This window comes from Rhamphochromis longiceps, linkage group LG6, assembly GCF_057381845.1.
Source record: "Rhamphochromis longiceps isolate RC_006_pf linkage group LG6, R_longiceps_female_GT1.1, whole genome shotgun sequence".
NCBI classification, from domain to species: Eukaryota; Metazoa; Chordata; class Actinopteri; order Cichliformes; family Cichlidae; genus Rhamphochromis; species Rhamphochromis longiceps.
Genome location: NC_140562.1, coordinates 28521080 through 28545728, shown reverse-complemented (window position 1 = coordinate 28545728; position 24649 = coordinate 28521080). Strand labels below are relative to the sequence as shown.

General features: G+C 43.9%; 1 protein-coding gene across 7 annotated transcripts in view; it reads left to right on the top strand.

The window, feature by feature from the left end:
• The window catches only part of rbfox2 (RNA binding fox-1 homolog 2), a 41449-nt gene that overhangs the window by 2030 nt on the left and 14770 nt on the right, over window positions 1-24649 (top strand). For 5 of the 7 annotated variants that reach the window (XR_014912135.1, XR_014912134.1, XM_085410071.1 and 2 more), the window contains exons 2-3: window positions 7628-7678; window positions 21361-21567. Coding sequence is in view for 5 of the 7 variants with exons in the window: in XM_085410071.1 (XP_085266197.1) it covers window positions 7628-7678; window positions 21361-21567 (258 nt within the window). In the remaining 2 variants the exon portion in view is untranslated. Of the gene's footprint in view, window positions 1-2958; window positions 3491-7627; window positions 7679-9732; window positions 10146-21360; window positions 21568-24649 lie in introns of those variants that run through there. The other 2 variants (XM_085410072.1, XM_085410073.1) reach the window with 2 other exon arrangements.

Genomic DNA, 24649 nt, shown 5'->3' with positions numbered 1-24649 from the left:
TGGAGGTGAAGTGGCTTGTTTGCTCCAGTTTGGAAAACTAAATGGCTGGCTTTAACGTCGTCCTGCTGTCAGTCGAGGGAGTGCTGACAGACACGGCTAGAAATGTAATGCACTTAAAAACAGATGTGCAGGGAAAAGAGTGTGTGTGTGTGAGAGAGAGTCGGAGAGAAGAGCACGGATCAATAGCTTCAGCCCCTAAAACGTATTGAACGTGAACTGGCTGGACAGTCCGGAAATTAGAGTAGGAGAACCCCCTCCTTCCCTAGATGGTGCAGGAACAGATTTGCCCTATCACTGGCAGCAAAGAGGCTTTGTTTCCAGCTAATGGGATCACATCTCAAACTGGAGGGGGCATTATAACCGCACTGATCCCTGAGATCCTTATTTAAGGCCCTGGATTTTATGGGATGCCGTCACACAGATATTGGTGAAAACCAGATGAAGCTTATATACTGTAGTCCATTGTGTAATGCTCCTAGTGCACTAGCGAGTTATTAAAAACATCTTCCAGCCCTATATTTTTATATAGCAAGTGAATTTCTCTTCTAATGCTGTCATTGCAGGTCTGATGAAGTCAAACAAATGAAGGGCAGCCGTTAGATTCATTTCCAACTCCACGTTAAGTGTCCTAAAATAATCCTTCTTTGGACCTTTGTCTAGCTCAGGGGTCAGCAACCTTTAACACCCAAAGAGCCATTTGGACCCGGTTTCCACGCAAAAGAAAACACTGGGAGCCGCAAATACTTTTTGACATCTAAAATCAAGATAACACTGTATATATTGTTTTTTACCTTTATGCTTTGTGTGAACAACTAAGGTGTGTTGCTTATGAAATCCATGAAGTGCTACAGAGAAAATTACATTTTGTTTATGTAATTAACACATTTTGAACTCTTAAAGAAATATAACAAAAGGAAAGACACCCAGCTGAACTAAAATGATCCAGCAAACAAAAACTGTTGTGAGCCGCCACCCTTATATCGCCTTTGGGATTTTGGAGCACTATGCTGCTGAAAAAAGAAAAATAGATATTTGCAAAATTCTGCCTAAATATGTATTTTACCTGGTTAATGTGTATGACGGGGCGTGGTCTAGGAGGACGTACCTGAGCGGCACCCGCAATCGCGCCTCGCCGCCTTAACCTCTGTGCCGTCTATGCTGTTGTTGGTATGTGTCGGGTTGTGAGCTGAAAAGCTACAGCCGGCTGTATGCGTACAGCAACCGTGTGTGAGAAGTGGTCAATAAAGATATGCTGAACATATGTTTGTTTACAAAGGGACTTCTGCTCCCGAACCTCTGCGCACAGCGTCTGCAAATCGGGGCTGTACGAAGTCACGTCATCTTTACGCAGGGCTGTAAGGTGTCATCTGTGAGGCGTGAGCGGTGTTTGTTTTTAACATAGCTCACGATTGAGAATAGCTGCTGTCATAATGTGGATCCGAAGATCCATAATTAGCCTACCTGGGGTTGAAAGTCTCGATAAATGCACGGCGTTTCGGCGGGTTAACCGGCTTCCGCGCTTATTTTGAGCCATGGAAAAAATAATAGAATATAATTTTATTTTTATATTTCAATATCACAATAATCTTCCAATTTAGAACTACAAATTAAAAAAGATCTAACATAAATAAAATACACTTCAGCTAAATACTTCAAATTTATTTTCCCAAACCACGCGGAGCCGCACTATACAGACTAAAGAGCCGCATGCGGCTCCGGAGCCGCAGGTTGCCGAGCCCTGGTCTAGCTCATCACTTCATGCTGTGAATCGAGCTGGTTTAATTCCTCTGCATTTAAGGTCACATTTCTTTTAGACTGGATTGGCGGCCCCTCTTAAATAAAAAAAGTGGGCGGAGCTTCTGTACTCTCACAGCAAGAGCTGAGATGGCAGTTTTCGAGATATCCCCTGTCATTGACATCACACAGACCCAAACGTAAAAAATGAAAAAAAAAAGCAGTCTGAAACTAGAGCACCGAGCTTCAAAATTTTGAGTGTTAAATATGATAGCACACCACTGTGACACTGTACATATGACAGAAAATAAGAAAAAACATACGTGGTCCTTAAGTTTAATATTCATACATTCTGTACGTGCAGTTTCACCACTTTTCTATGTTTTCTCATTAAACATGTGCAGTCTGAACGTTTGAAGACATGAAATGTGACCATAAACTTTCTTTCTGACATTTTGCAGACTATAAAAATTAACCAGTAAATAATGTCATTAAAAAAAGTAAAAGGCAGAAAATTCATCCATAGATTTATATTATTACTCCAAAATCTCCACTGGGTTTAAATTTTTACCGTTGGCCTTTTAGGGAAAACAAAAAATAACAACCCTCATCTGTACAGACCATTTTTCCACTGTGCTTTGTGCCACATGCTTAACGAATTACCCCCCTCCCCCCAGACTCAGTGTGTGTATGTAAAACACTGACGTATTTTTATACCTCTTACCCGCTGACACCATTAAGGTTTCAGAAGCAAACTGGGGTGGGTGACGTTCAGTTTTCCTTAGTTCCTTAAATCGGGACGCTTGACTTTCCAAGAAACGTCTATAAAATCACAGAGAAGGCCGTCTGTAAAGCTAATCTTCAGGAGGAGGGTAAATACTGGAAAATGTTACAGCATCTGGTACCCTGGCTCCTGCAAAGCACGCTGTCTCCCTTCCTTATTTTTTTTTTCCATTCTTGATTTTTAAAAAAAGTCTTTATTGCTGACGACACGGCAAGAGTTGAACTCTGACCTGTGAAGCCAGCAGAACAGGGGTGTGGTTGCGGTAGAGAGAGAAAGTAATTTATACCGCTGTGGCCTAATAATGGGATCTTTCCCGTTTGGTTATTGACACTGCTGTTTTTCTCATTAGGCTCTGATGTCATCACAGTGGAGTGGGAGGAAGTGCTCTGTTGAGTCAAAGCTACAAAGTAGCTACAGAGCAGCAGTGCGTTTATAAATCGGTGCAGCAAGCAGTGAATGACTGAATGCTCAGCTAACGAGGGCAAATAAAGCCAGTGAAAGGAAGAAAAAAAAGAAAAAGGGAAGAAGAAGCTGAGTGCTTTCAGCAGTATGAGTTCAGAGAAATTAGCTACTGATTTCCTGCCTCTGCCGTTGCCCTTCTCCGATTTTAAATGAGCGTGCTGCTCTCCCCGCCAACCCAACAACACACAATCAGTCTGTATTGCATTCCAGTGCAGCACCGGGGAAGTCCTGCATTTTTCAGGGTGACAGAGGATTCATAACGGCACCCTGCATCTTCAGCTCTGGTCAGATTTTGGGAATTGTCGAGAGTAGCTTGTCGGCTTCAATATCCATCTGGCCTGCTGCTGAGCGGCCCGTGTTTTGTTGTCACTCTGCGTAGGAACCGGGGCTCTCTCTAACCTAATAAGGTCCTGCCTGGGGCGACAGCGCTGAGGACAAATGACTTGACTAGGACGTTAATGTAGGTGGATCACCCTGCTGTACTTTCATCTCAGCCCCTGCACTGAAATGGTATGAAAATGTCAGCAAGAAAAATGTTCTTTTGCAGCCGGTGGAGAATATTTGTTTAGTTTTTGGGACCCTGATTTTCTGTGATGAATTGCAAGGAGAAATCTCTCGACTGATTCATGTTGAAGACCGGCGGTGTTTTGAGACTTGGCTTTGGGGGGGAAATTTGATGTTGCTACAGTGTACTTATCCTTATATTAACTTCAGTCTGGAGACTTTACAGCATTTCTAGTGTTGATGGTGTGTAACAGTGTATCAGTTCATGCTTATTTGAAAGGTAGACATCAGTCTCAGTGTTCGAGAATTTCCCAAAACGGAGCTATTATTGTCTTGTATTACCCAGTTTTTGCATAATATAATATCTTGGGGTGATTTTTAACCATAGCACTAAAAAGTTATTCTTTTGAGCTACCAAATTGTGCGGTTAGGGGATTTACCAGGATTTCTGGCTTTGGATGGGGTGTAGTGTTATACTGATGTTTATTTAAACATTGCTCTTCAATCTCTATTTGCAAACTGCACAAAACGGTGCTATTATGGTCTTTCTCCCCTATTAATAAATCATTATATATATAAGTGTATAGTGTATAGTATGAATATTAATGACTTTCAACCACCAATAATAAAATGTTTAGTGTTAGATAATAAATTGTGATTCTCTGAGTAGCTAGAAACAGTATCATTTCTTTAATAAAATAAGTTATTACGTCTTAAATCCAACATGCAGATTGTTACTGGGTCTTCTCTCAGTTCCTGTTAGTTAAAGTGAAGAAGATTGAATCACCTTTACCTGAATAAATGAATACTGCTTTAGCCAAAAGAGAAAAAAAAAAGTAGGTGAAGCAGATTTATGAAACCTTTTTCTCTTTTCTTCTTGTCTCCATATTTTTCCTCCTAACTGCTTTGATCTTTTGCTCATACCGAGGCTGCTGGCTCGTGGCTAGCTCTGACTTCTGGATAGCTTTAGCTTTAGCCACTTTCCCTTTGCTAGCTTCTTTAAAATGTCCATTTTCAGTTGAGTGAGGGTGATTTATGACCCCGATTAGGTTTGTTGCTACGAACAAATCTATTCAGACTTGCCAAAGTAAGCCGTAGCTTTTCTTCTGGTTTGCTTTGGCAAACTTTGTGTCTTTGCTTACAGTAAGGAGCTTCAACACTAATGATATTTTGGCATGTGAATGTGAGTTTACGTTTGACTTTTTCCCTGCCCCGCAGTGTGTGTGTTGTGCGTGCATGAAACGGACCAGCTTGTAATCAGACAAATGTGAGGCTGACCGGCCGGTCACCGGTCAAAGCCAGGAGCGCTGGATATCAGCCGATTCCGCTCCCTGGCTGGTTGATCCGCGCATCTCTAGTTTGATTTTTAATTTTTTTTATTGGTACACTTGGTAAATTAATTGGGAAACCATTTGAGCATTACATCTGGGGCATAGGGCTGAAAAATGTGATGATTTTTTTGTAGTTTTTGTGTAATATTTCTTAAATACAGTACATAAAAGAGATGATGTATGGGTCCAGTTATTGCTACTCAGTCTTCCCATCAGGCTCCACCCTTTTACAGGAGTTTAACTGCCTTTTAGAGTGAAGTCTGACATATTAAATGTAAAAATGGGGCCAGCAGCCACAATGTCATCAACATTGGTTCCAAAAATCCAATACTGGTCTCTGGTTTCACTGGAATGAAGGGATAATGCAGATTAATCATTATGGGCAATTATGTGGTGCCGTAAATAATTACATACAAATGTTAATTCTCTCTCTATCAGATCTGAAATAAATTGGGGGATCCAAATCACAATTGTGTTCAGCGGTTTCATTATGTAGCATGTGATCCAGCAGCTGATGCTGCTTCATGATTATCTTCATGCCAGAAGGGTCGAAGCAGCCTCCAAAACCCCCCCAGTGACTCCAACCAGCGTACCCTCAAAGAAGCACGTGTAGGTTTACTGTGTGAGGTATACCGAGGGGAAAATAAACTTTAGATCTTCTGGCCAACAGTTTGGAGGCTTAGCACATAAGTGCTTTGTGGAAGAAGTGGATTCACATCCTCTCGAGTGTATGCAGTGCCCTGCTTTGCAGTTAGGTAGGATGACTCTCAGAGTAGTGAAATGTAGTTCCTATTTTCCTCCTCCTCATCAGAACAGTAGCGGTCCCAAGGCGCGATAGGAATAGACACGAGTCTTGTGACCAAATTAGACATCCCACACGTGCTAAACAATCACACACACACCTACCCCACCTGTATTTATTTTTTTTGAAGAGCGGTATCAGGGTTCATGTGTACAGTGGGATACTTCTGCTGAGTGAAGGAGAAACCTGGAGGTAACTGTGCCTCTCATCCTGTGCTTCCTTTCAGATTTAATTATTACAGGACTGCTCCCGTCTCCCCTCCACCTCCTGCAAGCTGGTCTCTCTCCCCTCTCCTCCTCCCCATCTTTGCCATCTGTTGACTTCAGGTCATTTTGCTACTTTCTCGTGATTGCTCACCCGGTCTTCCCCTGCAGTTTCTTCTGTTGTTTTAGCCCCCTCCCCAGGAAAAAAGTCATTACCATCCCCGGAACGAGTCAGCGCGCCTTTATTGACTACCTGAAGTACAGAGTTTTCTATTTTCTCATGTTCGGTGCAAGTGGCCGCGGTGTTGAGTGACACTGAGATACACTCATCCTGAGCTGACTCCAGTGCACTGCCCCCCTCCCCCGCTCATCCCGCTGAGTTGCTTAAGGAAATTAAGCACATGACTCCACTCGTGTATGAGTCATTGTCTTTGCTCCCTCCATCCCCCCCCCCCCCCACTTTTTTCTTTGCTGCCCATTTCCTGTTGAATTTCCAGTCCTTCCCTATTTTCCTGCTCATATGTTTCCAGATGTTTGCCTGTGAGAGCGCCGCCCTCACTGTGACGCAGCGTGCCCGTTCCATGAATCTCGTGCGCCCCCATACCTTCAGTGTTTTTTTTTAATTTTTTTGTGTTTAGAGTTTGGCCTCACCGTAAAGTAAGGTTCATACTTTATTCATGTTATTCAAGCCTCTAAGAGGTGATTCATTATTTAGAGCTTCTACCTCCCAAAGCCAGTTCACTAAGTACATTTTTGGCTCTGAGATAGACTCGCGCAAGCTGCATTTTTCAATCACGAAGACGCTTCCTGCTCCCTCCTCCTCAACCGAGCCTCTTACATTTGGAAATGTTGTGCTTAGTTTTAGTGAAACGGCCCCATGGGGTCCAGAGTTAGATGGCTACAGTATTAATCAGGCGAACTCAAGCTGTGAAGCGCACAGAGCAAAGTATTCCCCCTGGGTACAGAGCAGACGAGGGACATTGGTTCCAGATGAAAGGAAGATCAGAGGGGGAAGGACAGAGGGAGGAGGGAGAAGCTGGGTTGTTTTCTAATCTAGTGATATGAAGTCAGAGACAGGCAAATCTGTTTTTTTTCTCCCTTCAAAGTGTGTTGTAATTGCTGTGAAAAGCGCCTCCATTTAATGGAATACATTAGCATAAAAGCTGGAACACGGTATTATGAGAGTGAATAAAGTGAGTTACAAACTATTTTAGGGAGTAGAGGAATGATTTATGTTTAATATTTGGCCATAAACAAATTATTTTTTTGTCTCCTCTGCATCTTGTGTTACTGTAATTACTCACCAGATGTTTGATGTATCCGCCGCTGCTTTGCACAGCCAGAACATTGAGAGGGATGTGTTGGAGATTGCATCAGGGCTCATGATCGCATTTCACACCGATGGGCTTCATGCTCGCTGACACTCCTGACCTATTTATGATTTAAGAGCCGCGGTGACACTCATTCTTTCTCTCCCGTCTTTCATCTACTGCTCGCATGATCTCACTCGCCCCCGTTATCACGGCTTTGCAAGCAGACAAAAGATCCACTGGGTGGAAAACTCTGGAGGAGACTGACTTGGGAGATAGCAGGAGTGTGTCACAGAACAGAGTTAATTTGATTAGGAGTCAGAAACGGCACGCAGCTGCAAAGTCAAATATGGAGGCAACAGCTTAGTGGGCATAAAAACAGAAGGAAAAAAGTCTGAGTGAATAACAATGAAGCATGAAAATGTTTTTAAGCGACTTGTCCTTTTTCTTCACAAATTTCTGACCATGTTTCCGAAAAATCTGCTCCTCTCTTTCAGAACAACGACCCCTTGGCGCTCAGCTATCACGGATACCCGTCTCATAGTCAGGTAAGAGGAAAAACATGTGCCAAAATCCACGTTGTGTAATGTGGCCTCATTCCACTCCTTCCATTTATACAGTATTCAGATAACATTAATATGGCTCAGTGTAGCTCTTCAAACCACAAGGTGGGGGTGTAGATTATAAATTAGCAGTCGTGTAGTAAAAGACACGCCTCCACAACCCTCCAGTATTACCCTCCACCCACTTTCCTTTCTGTTCCCAATAATGCACACTTAGTAATCATCTTTCAGATGGCAAATCCAACTTGTTCTTTCTCTTTTAGCACCTTTAAACATGCTGATGTTATAGTTTTCTGCCCACAAACACGCACTCCCACTGCATTGCATCTTGTTTGTGTTTATGTGTGTGTGCGTGTAAGACTACAGCATGTTTGCCCATCTTTGTATTAGCCTGCTGATTGTGTTATTAGACTGCTCAGTTTATGTGGTTAATCCTTAGATCATCCTCCGTTCATCCACTCATCCTCTCATGTTCTGCCCGTAATCTCCTCATCCCTCGCACTCCGTGGTGCCCGACAACCTCCGGCTGCTTATCTGCACTTTATCTGTCTTCACTTGAATGCTTTTATTTGCCCCAGTATGAGAATGGGCTTTTTTTTTTTAGTACAGCTAAGTGGGTATTGCAGAAGCCTGGAAGTCAAACAGACAGTTTTGATTTCACTCTTAATCTTACTTTTGATGATGATGTTTTAAAGTTTCGGCTTGTCTGAACAGCCTCTTGTTGGGATCGAAAGAAGTCATTCAAGGACTGCTTGGGGGCTTGGAGGTGTGATTTGGCCTCTGACCAGGAGGGGGGAAAAAATGACAGAGAGGAAGAAAACAATGCCGGGCAGTGGAGGCTTCCACAACACTGAGGTGCTAAACTGTCAGCAGCAGTGTGAGAATGATGTGATCAAAGACTCCTGGAAGGAAGAGCCTGGAGAGTAGCAGAAGCCCCAAGTGTGAAGGGGAAGACAAGCTCTTTGCAGATGGAGTATGAAACTTGGCAGGCTGCCTATTGAAGTAGTTTTCAAACTTTTTTTATATAAAGTAAAATCATCAGGTAATGGCTTGGCATGGTATTTGTCACCCGGTGCGCAAACCTGTGCCGCGCTGGAGTTCTGCATTTGAGCAAAGGATTCACGTGCAGTGTGCTGTGCTGAAGATTAATGCCACTTCATTACTCGTGTAGTCGATGGTCGTTATTCAAGAAACGATGGCGATTTGTTCGGCGGGTGCTGGCATCTTTTCTTGCATCTTTGATGAGCCTTCCTGCTCAGGGCGTGTTTGGTGCCCCCAGTGGTGTCGTTTTCTTCTGAGAAAAATCTGCTCAATGCTTCAATATGTTTAGCTGTAATGATGCTATCTTTAGCTCTCTGCTGGACGCGGATTACCGTGGGGGTTTGGGAGCTGAAACCAGGTTGATACATATTTTTAAAAATGCAGCGAGCGCGAAGCCAAAACAATGATCTAAAAGGTGCTAAAATGCTCTGTAAACCTAAGGGGAGCTGCAGAGCTTACACCGCTGTGGCTTCATCCTCCTTGTTTTTATAGAAATATCGTCCGACACAGCTTTAAGTTGAATGTGATAACAGCCAGACTTGGGCCATGTTGGCGGTGTTATGAAAAACGCTGCTCGGTATGACCTAGTATCGTTGCAGTCGTGACTTTTGCAGGAAAAAAATGACTGATGTGTAAAATTACCGGCTCATTTGCGTAACAAGGTGCGTGTCTGAGAGAGAGAGAGAGAGAGAGAGAAGAAAAGACGTCTATTGCTCTCTCCCAGTGGTGCCAGCAGCCCCAGTTAACTCACCTACATGGAGAAAGAGAATAGAAGGAGAGAGAGAGAGTGAGGAGAGGAGAGGAGAGGAGGACTGCGACATGAGAGGAAAGCAGAGGGGAGGGGAAAGTTTGCAGGTGTGACAGAGGCAGAGAAGTAGGAAGGGGGAGGCGTTAGGCTATCTGGGTGAGATAGGAGGAGAGGAGGAGGACCGGAGAAGAGACAGAAGAGATGAGCAGGCAAGGGCACAGCAGCAAAACAGAAGGCTGGGGGTAGAGGGAAAGCAAAGGAGCGAGTGGGAGAGGGAAAGAAAAGACTGAGTGGGAGTCGGGGAGAGAGAGAGAGAGAGAGAGAGAGAGATAGATAGAGGGGAAGGGGGGGTTGAAAGAAAAGAAAAGCAAGCAAGTAAGCAAGTGAGGGAGAGTGACAGGGACAGAAGCCAGGAGAGGAGGAGGAGGAGGTGGGGAGGGGATTGGCAGGGCAGACAGAGCGAGCGGGGGCAGAGAGAGGGAGATTTTGAATCTGTGAGACAGACAAGAGAGACTGAGCTGGTGAGGTGACACAGGCTCGGCGAGGGAGAGAAAGCGAGGCAGCGTGAGAAGAGGAAAGGAGAGAGAGGAGAGAGGAGCGACGACAGTTTGAGTTGTTGCACAGAATACGATGATGGGACTGTACTATCCTAACGTGCTGTCGGTGAGTGTTTATCCCCGTATCTTTTCATATCCTCCTCCGCCTGCGTGCACGGCCGCTGCATCTCCTCGTCGGCGCTCGGGCTCGGCCGTACGCGAAACGGCATCAGAACGGGCTGTCATCGAGCATTAAATGTTAATTAACTACTAACAGACGAGGAGTCTACTTGACCCGATCGCTAGAGCGGGTCCAGTCAGAGAGCGTTTCGGGCTCTTGTCAGGACTCGGCAGCTACTTGCTACGAGTGGGATATAAACACTGGAAGTAGTGTAGCAGGCGTTGATGACAGCGAGATACAGGCTGGAGATCGTATCTCCACAATTATGATTCGTTATGCCGAGCCGCACGAGCGGCAGTGTGTTATTGTACGCTGTTATTGTGGCATCTGTCCCCCCCCCGACCCTGCCAAAAGCTAGAAGTGCACGCAGTTTGAACATCAAGGGCTGCCACTGCCAGAAACTGCGCTCAGCCATGTATTATGTATGGTCAGGAGAATCTTATGTGAGCATACAGTACAGCGTGTCAGCTGGATGTAGCGGTTCAGTGGCGCTATTTCTGCTAGTCAACTATTTCGATATATCTGAAGCAGGAGAGTGGAAGCAGAGAGGGAATTGGAGGGGGGAGAGGAGAGGTAAGTGGAAAACTCTTTCTTCTTTATTGGCCCTGCAGCTGTCTCTGTACATCGCTCCAGCCTGTGAGCAAAAGGGACAGGTGTCCACAGAACAGTTGTCCCTGCCCTTGTGTTGTGTTTTCCTTTTTTTATTGCTCGTTCTTTCTCTCTCGTCCTCCCTTCTGCATCTCTTCTATTCAGCTAACAACACCTCCTCACTGTAATTTCTGTGTCACACATTTCACAAACACACACACAAGCTCGAGCACACAGTGGGCTGCAAAGTTGGTGCATGAAGTGTCATGTTCATATCATTACATTTCAATTGGTGTGAGTCAGTATGAGTGTGTGTGTGCTTCTCTTTCAGCTGTACCTTGGATTCCTGCTCTCTTTACTGTTTGACCTCTTTTCTCCCTTCTCTCGCTCTCCCCGGGGCCCTGGCAGCTGTTATCTCAATGTTTTCCTTTAAGAGCCCCTGGAAGAGAGGGGGATGGGGTTTGAAGGGAGAGAAGGAGAGAAGGAGAGAAGGAATGGGAGCACGAGGAGAAGATTTTTAAAACAATTTTAGGGTGATGGGACACCCCACGCTTCCCCACCGCAGTCAAGGAAGCTCGTAGGTGAGGGAGCAGAACAGACACGGGCGAGCAGCATGAAAATCACATATTGTAGGTCAACTAGAGGCGGCTAGTTTGCTCAGTGACGCAATTTCAGTGTGTAAAGCTGACTTTGCAGTTATGTCCATATGTGAGTGTTCCGAGTTTGTTTACAGCGGGGGTAATTTATCAGCTCCTTGATGGCGCTGCATTTGCTAATTTTATATAACTAAATATATATATTTTTTAAATTGTCTCTTTCTCCTGCGAGAGAGTTGAGAGCAGCAGATTGGGTGCAGAAGAAATATTTTCTCAAGCCCCACCTAAGCGTGTGCCCTGAGGCAAGGGAGAGACGCCTACCTGCTGCAAAAGCTATGCGCAGCCTGCCACGCTTGCACAAACTGGAAACGGGTCGTGAGGATTCACCCCCCCACACACTGGCACGCCTCCACCTCCCAAATCTTGTTATCGATTCTTTGCAGGGGTAACAATGGTGGTCGTTAACTGATCCCGATGAACCGTGTTGCCGTGGCAACTTGGATGAGTCACTCATTTTGCGCTGATTGTTAGGTGGTTCGAGGCATGAGGCAAAATGTTGATGGGAAACCTTTTGTGATGTAAACACCTTTCTGGACGGGGGTAAATCTTGAGCGGGCCTCCTCCTCCTCCAGCTGTGTGCTTCCCTTAACTGCTCTAAAAGTGCTCAGCGTGAGGCATCAGTGCAGCTTTAACAAAAAAAAAAAAGGAAAAAGGCAGGGGTTGCCCTTCCTGACTCTTTAGGCGGTGCAGTTGACAGTGACAACACCGTCCTACAGCTGGCTTCCGTATGTTTTTAAACCACACTGGACAACCAGGCGATTAGTGCAGAGCCCTCTGTGAGCGTCAAACAGGACAAACTAGTTTCAGGGTCATGTCTAATGTATTGAAAGAGGCATAGTCATGTTGGGTTAATACATATCTGTTTGCAGGTTTGTATGCTCACCTGCCTGTGTGTTTGTCTGGGATGGCGTGTGGATTCTAATGTGGAATAAATGTGAACAAATAATGTCATCATCCTTTTTGTTTTCGGGTGTTTATCTTTCATAAAATGCCGCAGTGGTGCTGAACGGACCATTTATGCAGCTACTGAGGAGATGACAGGGGAAAGTCGGGGTTGTGCGTGTGTGTGCATGCGTGCACGCGCGAATGCATGTTCCTGTGCACATGTATGAGGCTGGGGAGTCTCCCAGAAATGGCGTGCGAGGAAGGGGAGACCCTACAAGGAAAAGGATGGGGGTGGATTAGGAGGGGTTTGTTTGACAAGCACACATGTTACCCTATAAGGAAATGGAGGAGAGAATGGAAGGAGGAGCCTGGATCGCGCTGATATCCTGTTGCTATGAGGCAAATGAGCTTGATTGACATGTGTGGGGGCGGGACGTATGCGAGGGTCCCGTCTGGATTTTATGAAGCGTAAAGAAGTGAAGCGCACAGCAGAGAGAGTGGGAGGAAAGGGAGAACAGCAGCAGAGAGGAAGAGCGAGTGAAGGGAGGAGGGGGGAACCGATGGAGGAGGGGTTGATGTTGGATGGAATAATTTAACAAGAGGGTGTCTCCTGGCTCATCGGTATGCCACAGGCATGTTGTAAAACGTTTCTCCAGCTGTTTGCAGCTTGGGTAACAGCAGCGCAGACTCGGAAGCCAAGATCTGAGCTGAACACCGAACTTCACCACTTAATCCGATTATTGAGCCAAAATACGAGCTGCTGCTAACAACATGAATCACGTTTTCCATAGTCCAGTCTGTTGAATTAGGCATTAGCGTTATGGCCGGAAGCCAGAGAAAGTACGATTCTGAAACGTCATTATTCATGTGAAATGACCCACTGATGCCCCAGTTAGCTTTTAACCACACTTCCTCTCCTCTCTCCTTTGCTCTTCTCCTTGTCTCCTCGAGTAGCGTAGTGAGACTGCCGCAGACGGGCACATTTTATAACATGCCTCCTCAGACACACTTGCTGCTGCTAACTGACCCGAAAGTAAGCCAGCTACAGCTACCGCTCTGAGTCACTGGCTTTGCCTGGCCAACGCATGCACTTTCACAACCCTTAAAATCCCTTAAAACACCGGGAGCATACACCGAGACAAGCGCAAGACATGCACACAAACAAAATGTACACAAACCTTGAGTGCTGACACAAATGAACAGCCTACAGTTTGCTTGTGCACAGGGCAGCACTTCTCCAAGAATGCCCTCCTCCTCTGCCTTTGTGTTCCTCCTCTTATCCTGCTATCTGTGTGCATTTATTCAGTAGATGCTTTTATCCTGATTCGAATCACAAAGGCCACTCGCAGTCAGCAAAAGGCCCCAAAGCCTTACAGAGGGAGGGAGACGAGGAGGGGGGCACATACTGTTTTTGGAGATACGGGGTTGTTAACACAGTGCATCAGGTATAGAGAGGCCCGTTGAGATGCTGCAAAAATGGATCTCCTCTGAAAAGGCCAATCGTCAAACACAAATACAAGGTTGTTTTTGGCTTGCATTCCCGCTTCTATTTTGGGTCTGGCAGAAGGAGCGGCAACAGCCGGGGTTGTCCATTCTCCTGCGAGGCTGTAGTCTGTGCATGAGCAACAACAATGAGGAGAAGAGAAGAACCGACAGAGTTGTGATCGGGGGTCTGTGTCAGAAAATAACTTAAAGAGACTCCGACTCTAACCACAAATTTCTTATTTTCAGTCCCAGAAAAAGCTCCCAGTATTCCTCGCTAAGAGCTAAATATAATTGAACACGGGGAATTTTAATCCAGAGAAGCTAGAAATGTGAATCAGAGCTGGTCTTGAGATTTATCCTCAAAACTACCAGTGGAGACTGGAGTCAGCAAGTTTGCACTATTACATTTATTTCAGCACAGCTCATTCATTCACTGTTTTCTTGAATTTGCCTTAAAGTTTAGATTATTTAGCCTGATAAGGACAAGACACACATGTATGTGAAAACATGGGTTGCTGTTGATGTTTATTAATACTCAGATCCAGAGAGATCTTGTTCACTACCTACCTCTACTACCTTTACTTTGGTTTTTCTTTGGTTTTTAGTGATTAGAGCTGCAACACAATCGTCCTCAACCAGAATTATTCAGATGATCTGTCCAATATTGGCTGCTATAACTTATTTGTTCCATAGGTGCGACTGTTTGCTTATCAATGAAGAAATGCTTCCTCATTGATCAGTCTCTTAGGCATCTAAAGGTTCATAGAGATTGCTACATTAATGCATTCTTAATGTGATTTTATGCCGTGCCGAGGATGAATCCTGCATATTTACAGATCTATTTCTCTATCATTGGTGACATTCGTCAACTGGTCTATGAAATGAACTGGTTCCAGTACCTTTGATATCGATGATACAGCTGATTCAGGGTTGGTATAGAAAACCTTAGAGAAGGCTGGTGAGGCTCACAGGGTCACAGAGTTTATGTTCCTCCTCCTTTCAGAAAAAAAGATCAAAGATTTGAAGTCGTCATCTCTAAATCTGCCTCCTGGGTCATACCTCTACTCAGTGGTTTGTGCTGCTGAAATTACATATGTATATTGCTGCAATCAGAAATTGAGGCTTAAAGCGTGCGCTATTAACATCCAAGTCACTATCATTCTGTCTAAGTTGCATCACAACTTGTCAAGTCCAAGACTGACTCATCTGTAGTCGAGTGAGATGTGTCATGAGTCATCAATGTTGGGACTCAAGTACGACAGCAGTAAAGCGGTGATGAACAGTAGGAGGGTGGTTTTCCCATCAAATTGGACAAAAGATAGACTTTTATTGCATTTATTCATGTAAGCCTCTACAGCAGGGGGATCCCTCAGTTAAAACAATCTTCCTTTTGACCTTTTTTGCTTATATGTTAAGTTTTTTTTAATTCATTCCATTGAAGCTCTTTAATTTGCAGTAAGATAGAAATATAAAATAAATGATAGCTTTAGACTTTAAATAAAAGCAGAGCTGTCAGCGTATTCACTCAGTGCAGCTTGTTGGACGGTGGAAAAGCATCTGAAGGTGGGAGGGGAGGCGTGGAGGTGCTTTGAGCTCAGCGTTAATAACATGGCGATATTTATAAACAAATATCTGCTCATTTTATTTTAACCTTTGCTTTTTACTTATATGAATATGCAGAATCTTTTGGGAAGTGGAGCGGGAAGCCTTCTGGTTTCCGTTTGTAGCCCGGTTAACACTAGTTGGAACACAAACAGTCGCTTTTGAGCAGGCTTTGTTTGCATGCAGGTAAACAGTCCCAATGAAAGGCACAAGAGAGGCTGCATTTTTGAAAATGCAGCCTCCAAACCACCAGCTATCATCTAATGCCAATTTTGTTTTTAATTAGTTTTAAAAATGTATCTCAAACAATGACTGCCAGATGGAAGAGGAAGTCTTGGCCCAGGTCATCAGAGCAGAAGACAAGCCAGTACGTTCTCTGACTGACGACATGGTAACACCCGTAACGTTTACCGTTTTCACCGTTTTCACCGTTTTTAATTTAGCCTGTTAGCTAAATAGCGAATATTTGGCAGTCAGAGCACAGAACTGCATTATGATGCGGTGATGCCACTAGATCAAAAGTGAAAGAGATCATTAAAATTTAATGGCGCTGCATTTAATAGCGGCTGAAACAGTTAAAAGGTTTCCCTCATTGCCACAAAATGTTGCCAGCCTATTGTCCCCTTTCAGCTTTTCCCGTTTCACCGCTTCACCCAATCTGGGGTCATCAACTTTCCCTTTCGAAGGAAGACACAGGAGCGGGTCGAGTTTCTCTCTCTTTCTGTTTGCCACCCAGGTTAGCTCCTACCTAGTGACCCAGAATTGCTTGCTCCACCTACTCTCATATTCACCTCCGCAAATGCATTTAATCTAGGATGGGTTTATGCAAAGTGAAGTCATTCAGTGTGTCACTTAACATGTCTGTTTTTTTCCCAGCTGCAGTTAAAAGCTTGATCTAAACTAGCTAATTTCCACATCTCTGCTCTCTCCTTTTCTTTTTTTTTTTTGCATCTCTGAATTGAGCAAATGTAATGAATTCAGGATCTCTCATCAGAGGATTGCAGCTAATGTTCACATTATTGCCACCAGTGAAGTAACAGAGTGTTGTTTCTTTTCCCCCACAACAAGGAGAAAATGCATGTTTTGTTCACTAATTGGAGCATAAAATCATAATGGCTAATAACAGAAACCAAATTAATGAGAGGGTGAAGTAATGCAGGAAAAGAGATGCAGCAGTTCATTTCTCTTTATTTATTCTGGGAACTTGGAAGAGCTGAAATTTTGCAAAGCCGCACCTCTAAAAGCATGCATCCTAAAACCCTGGCAGGTTATAATAATCACAGGAACAATCTGTGCAAATCACAAGCACGGCTCGCCAAGGTGTAAGGTGTTTGCGCTGCGACGTGAAACTTAGGACACGGAGGCGAGGCTGTTGAGGAGCGCTATCTTGTATCAAAATCTTAATTTGAGTGCTTGTGGGCGAGATTGGAAGAGGTTCATACAGCTGCAGAGTTTAGATGAGCGGACACAGCTGCTATCTGAAAACGTGAATGAAGTTAAACTTGGACACTGTGGTCAGTAATCTGGTGGCTGTATTGCTCAAGTGGCAGCCACTGAAGATGAGGATCGCGGTTTCTGTTTTGCCCGAGGTGGTGACTCTTCACCTGCCAGGCGAGCTGCGGGGATGTGTGCGCGCGGCGAAATGGTGTGGCAGCGGCGCTTCGGGGTAAGGCTCACAGTGTTGAGACGAGCGATAACATGCATTTTAGTGCCCGTTATCGGTGAGCGAGAGCCAGGGAGATGGCAGGATTTCTGTTTGTAATTACACTCCTGAAATCACAAAAGGCAGAACGCGGCTGCAGCCTTTAACGGACGAGTTCAAAGCATTCCTCTTAAAGCGTCTGGTTCTGCCTCCTTTTTGCCTCACGACGGCGGGAAAGACAAGTATAGGTGCGATGCAAAGAATTTTCTGCACCAGGAATCTTCCAGTAAATGATTAGATGAATAATTATATCATTCTTTTGTTGTTCTTTAAAAAGGCAGCTTAAAACTCATGTGTTCAGACAGACACTATGTTGTTTTTCTTCATTCATGTGTGTCCACTTTGCCTTTGGCGTGGGCTGGATTTGATTAAATTACCTCTGTAAAGCAATTTGTGACCATTCCTTGTCTCAAAAAGCGCTATAAAAATGAACTTTACTCATTTACTTAGCGACTTGTGAGTTCCGGTATATCAGACATGATTATTCTTAAGTTTTAGACCCCGCTTTGCTTTTAGAGCTGCATAAATTCTTTGTGGCATCGATTCAGCGAGGTTCTGGAAACATTCCTCTGAGATTTTGGTCCTCACTGGCATGAAGGAATCGTGCAGCTCATGAAGCCGTTTTTCTTTTTTTCTTTTTTCTCCTTTTGCCCGTTCCCCCACATCTCAAGGGTGCTCGATTGGATTGAGATGTGGAGACTGTGGAGTATACTGAGGATACCACTGAGCCCATTCTCCTGCTGAAAATAGCCATTTGAAGATGGGTACACTGTCATTATAAAGGGATGGGCATGGTCACAAACAGCATGAGGTTCAAAGTTTACCATAAAAAAAAACACATCTGCAATACAATTACACCACCAACCTGAATCGTCGATATAAAAGCAGGATGGATCCGTGCTTTCGTTTTGTTTATGCCAAATCCTGACCCGTCCGTCTGAGTGCTGCACCACAAATCGAGATTCATCGCGACCAGGCAACGTTTTGTCCCAATTTTTAGTGAACCCGTGCCACTCAATTTCCTGTTCCGAGATGACAGGAGCGGCACCCGGTGTGGTCGTCTTCTGCTGTGGGCCATCTGCTTCCATATTCTTTGTGCTGTGTTCGGCGATGCTCATCTGCATATTGGTGGTTATTTGAGTTGCTGCCACGTTTCTGTAAGCTCAAACCACTCTGGCTGTTTGTCTCTGGCCTCTCCAGTCAACAAAGCATTTTCGCCCAGAGAACTGCCACTCACCGGACACACCACCCCCCCCCCCCCCCCCCCCCCCCCCCCATTCTCTATAAACCCTGGAGATGGCTGCATATGAAAATCTCATTAGATCAGCAGTTTGTCAAACCAGCCTGTCTGGCACCAACGGCCATGCCACTTTCAAAGTCACCTAAATCACCTTTCCTCCTCATTCTGATATTTGGTTTTAACTTCGTAGGAGTCTCCTGACCAGTGCCAGTGTCTGACTCAGTCCATTGAGGTTGTATATAGGTACATACAGGAACGAATTTCTTTGAAGTGTGATGGGCGGCATTTTCCTTTTAATAACAAAGCATTTCAAGGACGATGCTTCTGACTGATAAAATGTCTTAAAAAAGTAGTCCAGGAAGAAATCATTAGATTGATGTTTATAGTAAATGTACACAAATCTATGTTCTGTATTTAGAGTTAGGATTTATCCAATAGAAAAAATACTTAAGTTGTTAAGTTTAACAAATTCCAGCTTTATTTGCTTAAGTTTGTCTGCTTGGTACACGGCAGAGTTTCTCTCTCACTGCTCGCTGGGAGCAGCTCAGCTGAAGCTGTTCTCGTGTCACGATATCGATGTGATCCGTGTCGACCGCGTGCATCCCCCGGTTTGTTACTGAGTCGAGGGGCCGGACTACAGTGTCACAGGTGTGACGCTGAGAAAGGTCAAAAGCTGGGAGACAGATGGCATGCTCGCAAACGCACACACAAACACACACGCACACATACGTACATACTCACCCTCCCACACACTTATAACACTCCCAAAGGGACAGTGATCTATTGTGCAGCTCAGATGGGCATCGCTGCAGCCTGTCACTCACACACACACACACACACACACACACACACACACACACACACACACACACACACACACACACACACACTTGAAGTGAGTATAGCCAAGCAGATGTCAGGTAGGCTCAACTGAGTCTATTTAGAAGTGATATAATGCCGACGGGGGGGCGACATTGTAACTTCTTTTACTAATTAATTATTGTATTACTGTCTTTGCGAGTCTGTCTTACATTAGTACTATTCCTAATAAAGCAATGATGATGATGATTGTAGTAATTAGTTGTTACAGTCAAATGAGAAGAACAAAGAGGTTAGAAAGACACAGCAAAGGAGAATAGGCTGAACAAAAAAGGCTACACAATGGGTGCTACTCCGGGTTTCTAGATATCGTCATCATTTGTATCTATTGTGATTTACAAATGTATAATTTAGTTTTTATGATTTTGTTTTCTGGTGCCGGTATCAGGTTGTTTAGTTCTCATTTTCTGGTACATTTTAATGTCATATGTATCAGGTGTGGTGAAAAAAATATTGAGAGTTGGTAGAGTTTTTTGTTTTTTTAAATCAGGGCTAACATGCTAACGTGGCTCACGCCAGATTAATGATGATGGTCAACTGGATTTTGACAATCAGTGTGATCTCTGCAACCACTTGAATGCATTACCACAATAGTTTTGTACATTCTTGGTCCCCAGTAGATGAATCTTACCACTAAAAATTTGATTTCATTCGGTTTGATTTGTATAGCGCCAAATCACAGCAACAGTTGCCTCAATGCACTTTATATTGGAGGAGAGCCTACAATAATACAGAAAAACCATTAGGCAACAAACTATGAGCAAGCAATTGGCGACAGTGGGAAGGAAAAACTCCCTTTTAGCAGGAAGATGCATATAGTGAATACTTTATACCTGCTAAATGTCGGTATGTTAAGTTTGTTGCTTTTAACTGTTTTTACACTTTCTCTGCAGCCCTTAGCATTTCTCACATCACCTGACAAAGGTGTTATGGCAGTGAGCAAATCTCCAGTGCAATCACTTTGGATGTCAGCTCATCTACCAGCATGTGAGAGGTCAGATTGTACCGGTTGACAAATCGCTCCGCTAAACGTCCACTGCGTTCACAGCTACAGTAAGTGAGGGGGTGTCGCTTACTGCCTTCTGCATGTCTCATCCAGGCAATCTGTTTCTGGTAGTGTGACCACGTCGTAAGTAGACCGTTTCATGCTTTGCGGTACTTTGCGTGAAAAAGGACAAACTCAGACAATGTCCTGATTTATTTATTTATTTTCTTAAAACGTGCTGACATTAGCATTTAAAGCATCCCTCTCTGAACCAGAAAACCATCGTAGTGTTTTTATAGTCTTTAATAAAATGACCAAACACTGCAGTTATTGGAATTAGAAATCTGGTGAAGTTTGAGTAATCCTTTGCAGCTATGGATCGGGCCTCGTCTCTTGAATCTGTCATCACCTTTTATCTTCAAATCCCCCAGCCCGGCCCCGTCCTCTCCCATCCTTGCTGCCTCTCTGTTACCATTTAGGGTATCCATACCCCACTGCCAGCAGTAAGGAATGTGTGTGCGCGTGTGTGTGTGTTGTGTTAATGCCTCTGCCATGTTTATGTGTCTCTACCATGTGTTTATGGACGCCTGTGTTGTTCTCCTACAAGCTCGAATTTTGGCATCTTACACATGCATCTTCTTGGGGGTGGGGGGGATAATATGTACGAAGTACTTGGGCCGGCTTCCTTGCAAACAGTTGGTCTTTGTGTGAGCGTTTAGGTGTGTGGGTGTTTGCGTGTCAAAGGTGGTTTGTGTGCAGAGGCGTTTGTAAGTGTGCGTGCAGGCATTAGACACTCATCATTGTGCAACACACTGAGCATGGAGGCATCTGACCCTCAATAATAGATGTGGCAGCAGTGAATATTTAATGGTTGGGGGGTGGGGGTGGGGGTGGGGGGTTAGATACACGCACACACACACACATACACACACACACACACACACACACACACACACACACACACACAGGAAAATGGAAATATAATATCCATGCCTGTATGACTTTTAGACTGACGCTCTTGGGGAAGTGGTCTCTGTGTGGTCGGGTGATGCTCTTAGTAAAAGATACCGTGGTATTTCGCCAGCCGACCACTTTAGTTCTCACTCCCACCTCACTTTTCTCTCTTTTTCTTCCAACAGGGTTCTCAGGATAGTGCTGGCGGTCAGGAGGGACTCGTCCCCCCACCTTTCTCTGCCTTCCCGCCTCCTCCACCACCGCCCCCCCAGAACGGCCTGGCCCTGGATTACGGGGGCAGCCTCTATGCTGCAGGGGCCGTCCAGGGTCCCGTGGAAGCCGGCGGAGCAGCGAATAGCGCAGCCAACGCCGCTAACAGCCTCAGTGCCCAAGTGAGTACCGGCCTCCTTCCTCTGTTGGCAGCCCACACCCAGGCTGTGCCTTGAGAGGGCGCTTAGTGAGTGGGATACACGTTACAGACTGAAATGAGGATATTATAAGAGCACATTACTAATTGTGACCACAATTCAAGTTTTTCTTTTCAACTGAGCTGTAACATTTTCACATGTTGTTTTGTTTTTATCTCGCTCGGATTAAAACGTATAAACCTCTCTGTGTTACGATCGTTCCTCCAAACACAAAAATAATTCCACCTGTCATAACCGATTCTGTGGCCACTTCGCTGTCACAGAAACATACACTGAGAGAGTGTGTGAAGTAGGGGTGGGTTTTTATAATCGATTCATCGATTAAAATCGATTCTGGCTTGGATAACGTAAAATCGATTCATTAAAATCCTGAATCGATTTTTTAATATAAATTTATTTTGTCCGAAATGCCAGAATCTCTGGTGACATCTCACAAAATTTCAAGAACCACCAAACAGTAAATGAGAGCAGGTACAGGGATTCTGCACATAGACTTAAACACACAGCGCGACCCGCGGATCAGAATCAGTTAGATGTCGCCTTTCTCACAGTCGGGGCTGAAAGCCGACAGCTCGCTGATCCGGGTCCGCGCTTTGTGTTCACGCCCTTTATGCGCTGATTCTAAAGCTGTTAGTTTGATCTCTCTCCAAACAATATTGACCGAACCAGCAGCAAAAGAAGATCCAAACGCTTCACATAAACATCGTCATGAATTCACTCTTTTACTGTTTTGCTTCCATTGCGATGCGCAGCTCTCTCTCTCTCCCTCCCCCCCCCACCCTCTCTCTCTCTCGAACAGTTTCCCTTTCTTCATTATTCGCTTGCTTGTTACACAAGTCTACTGTTGTTTACAGCGCTGTCGGCCGCTGTTTTTTTCCCTTTTACATTCTTCCGAAAAGAAAACCTCATTTCTGCTGTTCAATACTGAACAAATTTAAACTTTTTAATATTATTCAAAATGCAAAATGCTTAGCCGTGTGTCTAATAAAACCGCTGTAACGTCAGAGGTAATGTTCATTAATTAATGGTTTTCTTTCGTTTTTGATGTACTGCAGAATATTTTTATAAAATCCCAGGCCAGGAAAATCACCTTCATGTTTTTCTGTGTTTTATCTTCAGCTACTTTGACACAAAGGCATCTGCTGTGATGCTCACACCTTGGATAAAGTCTTGCGAGTGTCAGCTTCCTTTTTATAGATACAAAAATATGTAAATGTTCTGATCTGAATTATACTTCTGACTGTCAAAATTTCCCAGATTTAAATCGAATCGAATCGAATTAAATCGAATCGTGGATCGAATCGATTTGGGACCTTGTGAATCGGAATTGAATCGATTCTAGAAATCAGTGACGATACCCAGCCCTAGTGTGAAGGCTGCCTTTTTCTGTCTGTCATCAAGTTTATGTAAAAACTACCAAACCGTATTTTATGAAACTGTGGAAAGGTGGAGCGCGGGCAAAGAAAGAACCCATTAAATGTTTTGGAGGCAAGAGTGGGAGAGTTCTGGATCAGTTTCTTTGAAATTGCAAAACAGGTCATTTGCCATGGTTTGGTATTCACTCTCTAAGTGCTTTCTATCATTATGATAGGAAAACAGCTTCTTTTTTTTTTAACTCATCCAGCAGTTAGGGTGGAATAGCTACATTTATTTGGAGGGTTTTTGTTTTTTTTTTTCTTCTCTGGTCGACTTGCAAATTACAGCCCAATCTTCACTCTTCTTTTTGCTTTGTTTGTCTTTGAGCACTTTGACATGCAAAAGCCCACACAGCTAAACGCTCACACAAAGAACGACTGTTGGTAACATTGCCTACCCAACTTTTTAAAAAATGACAGAAGTGTGAAAACACAATTTGCTTAAAGCAGGAATTTGACATGGGTGTTACTGCTGATGGCCGCCACTTATATAATGTTATATGCAATGTTTTGTCACCACAGTTAATTTTTATCCACTGTTTTTTCTTCAGGTGGAAAAAAGGTGAAAAATTCAGGTTTCATTTTTTTCAGATGGTGGTATTTAAACATCATCAACAATAAATCCTTATAAATTTTGAAATTGGACAGCTGAGAGAAACTACATGTTTAGATTGGACTGTGTGTCTAATTTTGCAAATCCAGAGAATGACAGTACTGTGCAAAAGTCTTGACCCACACCTCATTTCTTTATATATAGATTTTCTGAAGGTCTTTTGAAGTTTTTCTTTGGACATTGGCTGCTTTTCTACTCACTCCAGTCCCTAAAGTTTCTCATTTTTAAAGTAATGTTTGCTTTTTCCCCCCTTGTCGTTGTTTGTTAAGCAACTTAACACTGACTTATGAATAATTCAAGCAAAAGAAAAAAATCCTTAGTCAAGATATGAAGCGGTGTTGTGTCTCCACACAGCAGACAACTGAGCAAAGAGCCAATTTTAGATGATATCTTTGGCACTTCTGGCACCGTTACTAGCAGTGTGTCACAAAGACCCGTAATTTTTTCCCCATTTCTTTAGTTGAATCTGTGAAAAATGCCAGCGATAACACAATTTGAAATTGAAATTTTATTTTTGCACCAACAAGGTGATTATCAAAGAGCTATTAGCAGAAAACTTGGCATATCTCAGCAGGGTGTGCAGCGTGTCCTTAAAATGCTGAGGAAACTGGCCAAATGGAGGAGAAAAGAAGTGGCAGGGATAAAGAAAACTACCTACACCAGATAAACAGAAAGTCATGTCCTTAAGAAATAAGAAGAAATCCAGTAAAGATCTCACAGACAACACAAATACTTGTTGCCACAAATTTTATGCAGCAATGAATCCAAATTTGACATTTTTTGGTACAAATTGTTGTCAGTTTGTAGAGAGGAGGTCAGGATGGAGGTGCAGCAGTGAGTGTCTACAGCCATCTGTAAAACACGCTGCAATTGTACAAATTCTCTTTTTGCCTTATATACTATATTGTGCATGTATGTTTGCACGTGTTTCAATAAATCACTGCAAACCTTTTCAAATTTTTCAAGCAAAATATAAAGAAATGAAAGGTGGCTCAAGACCTTTGGACTGTGCCATAAG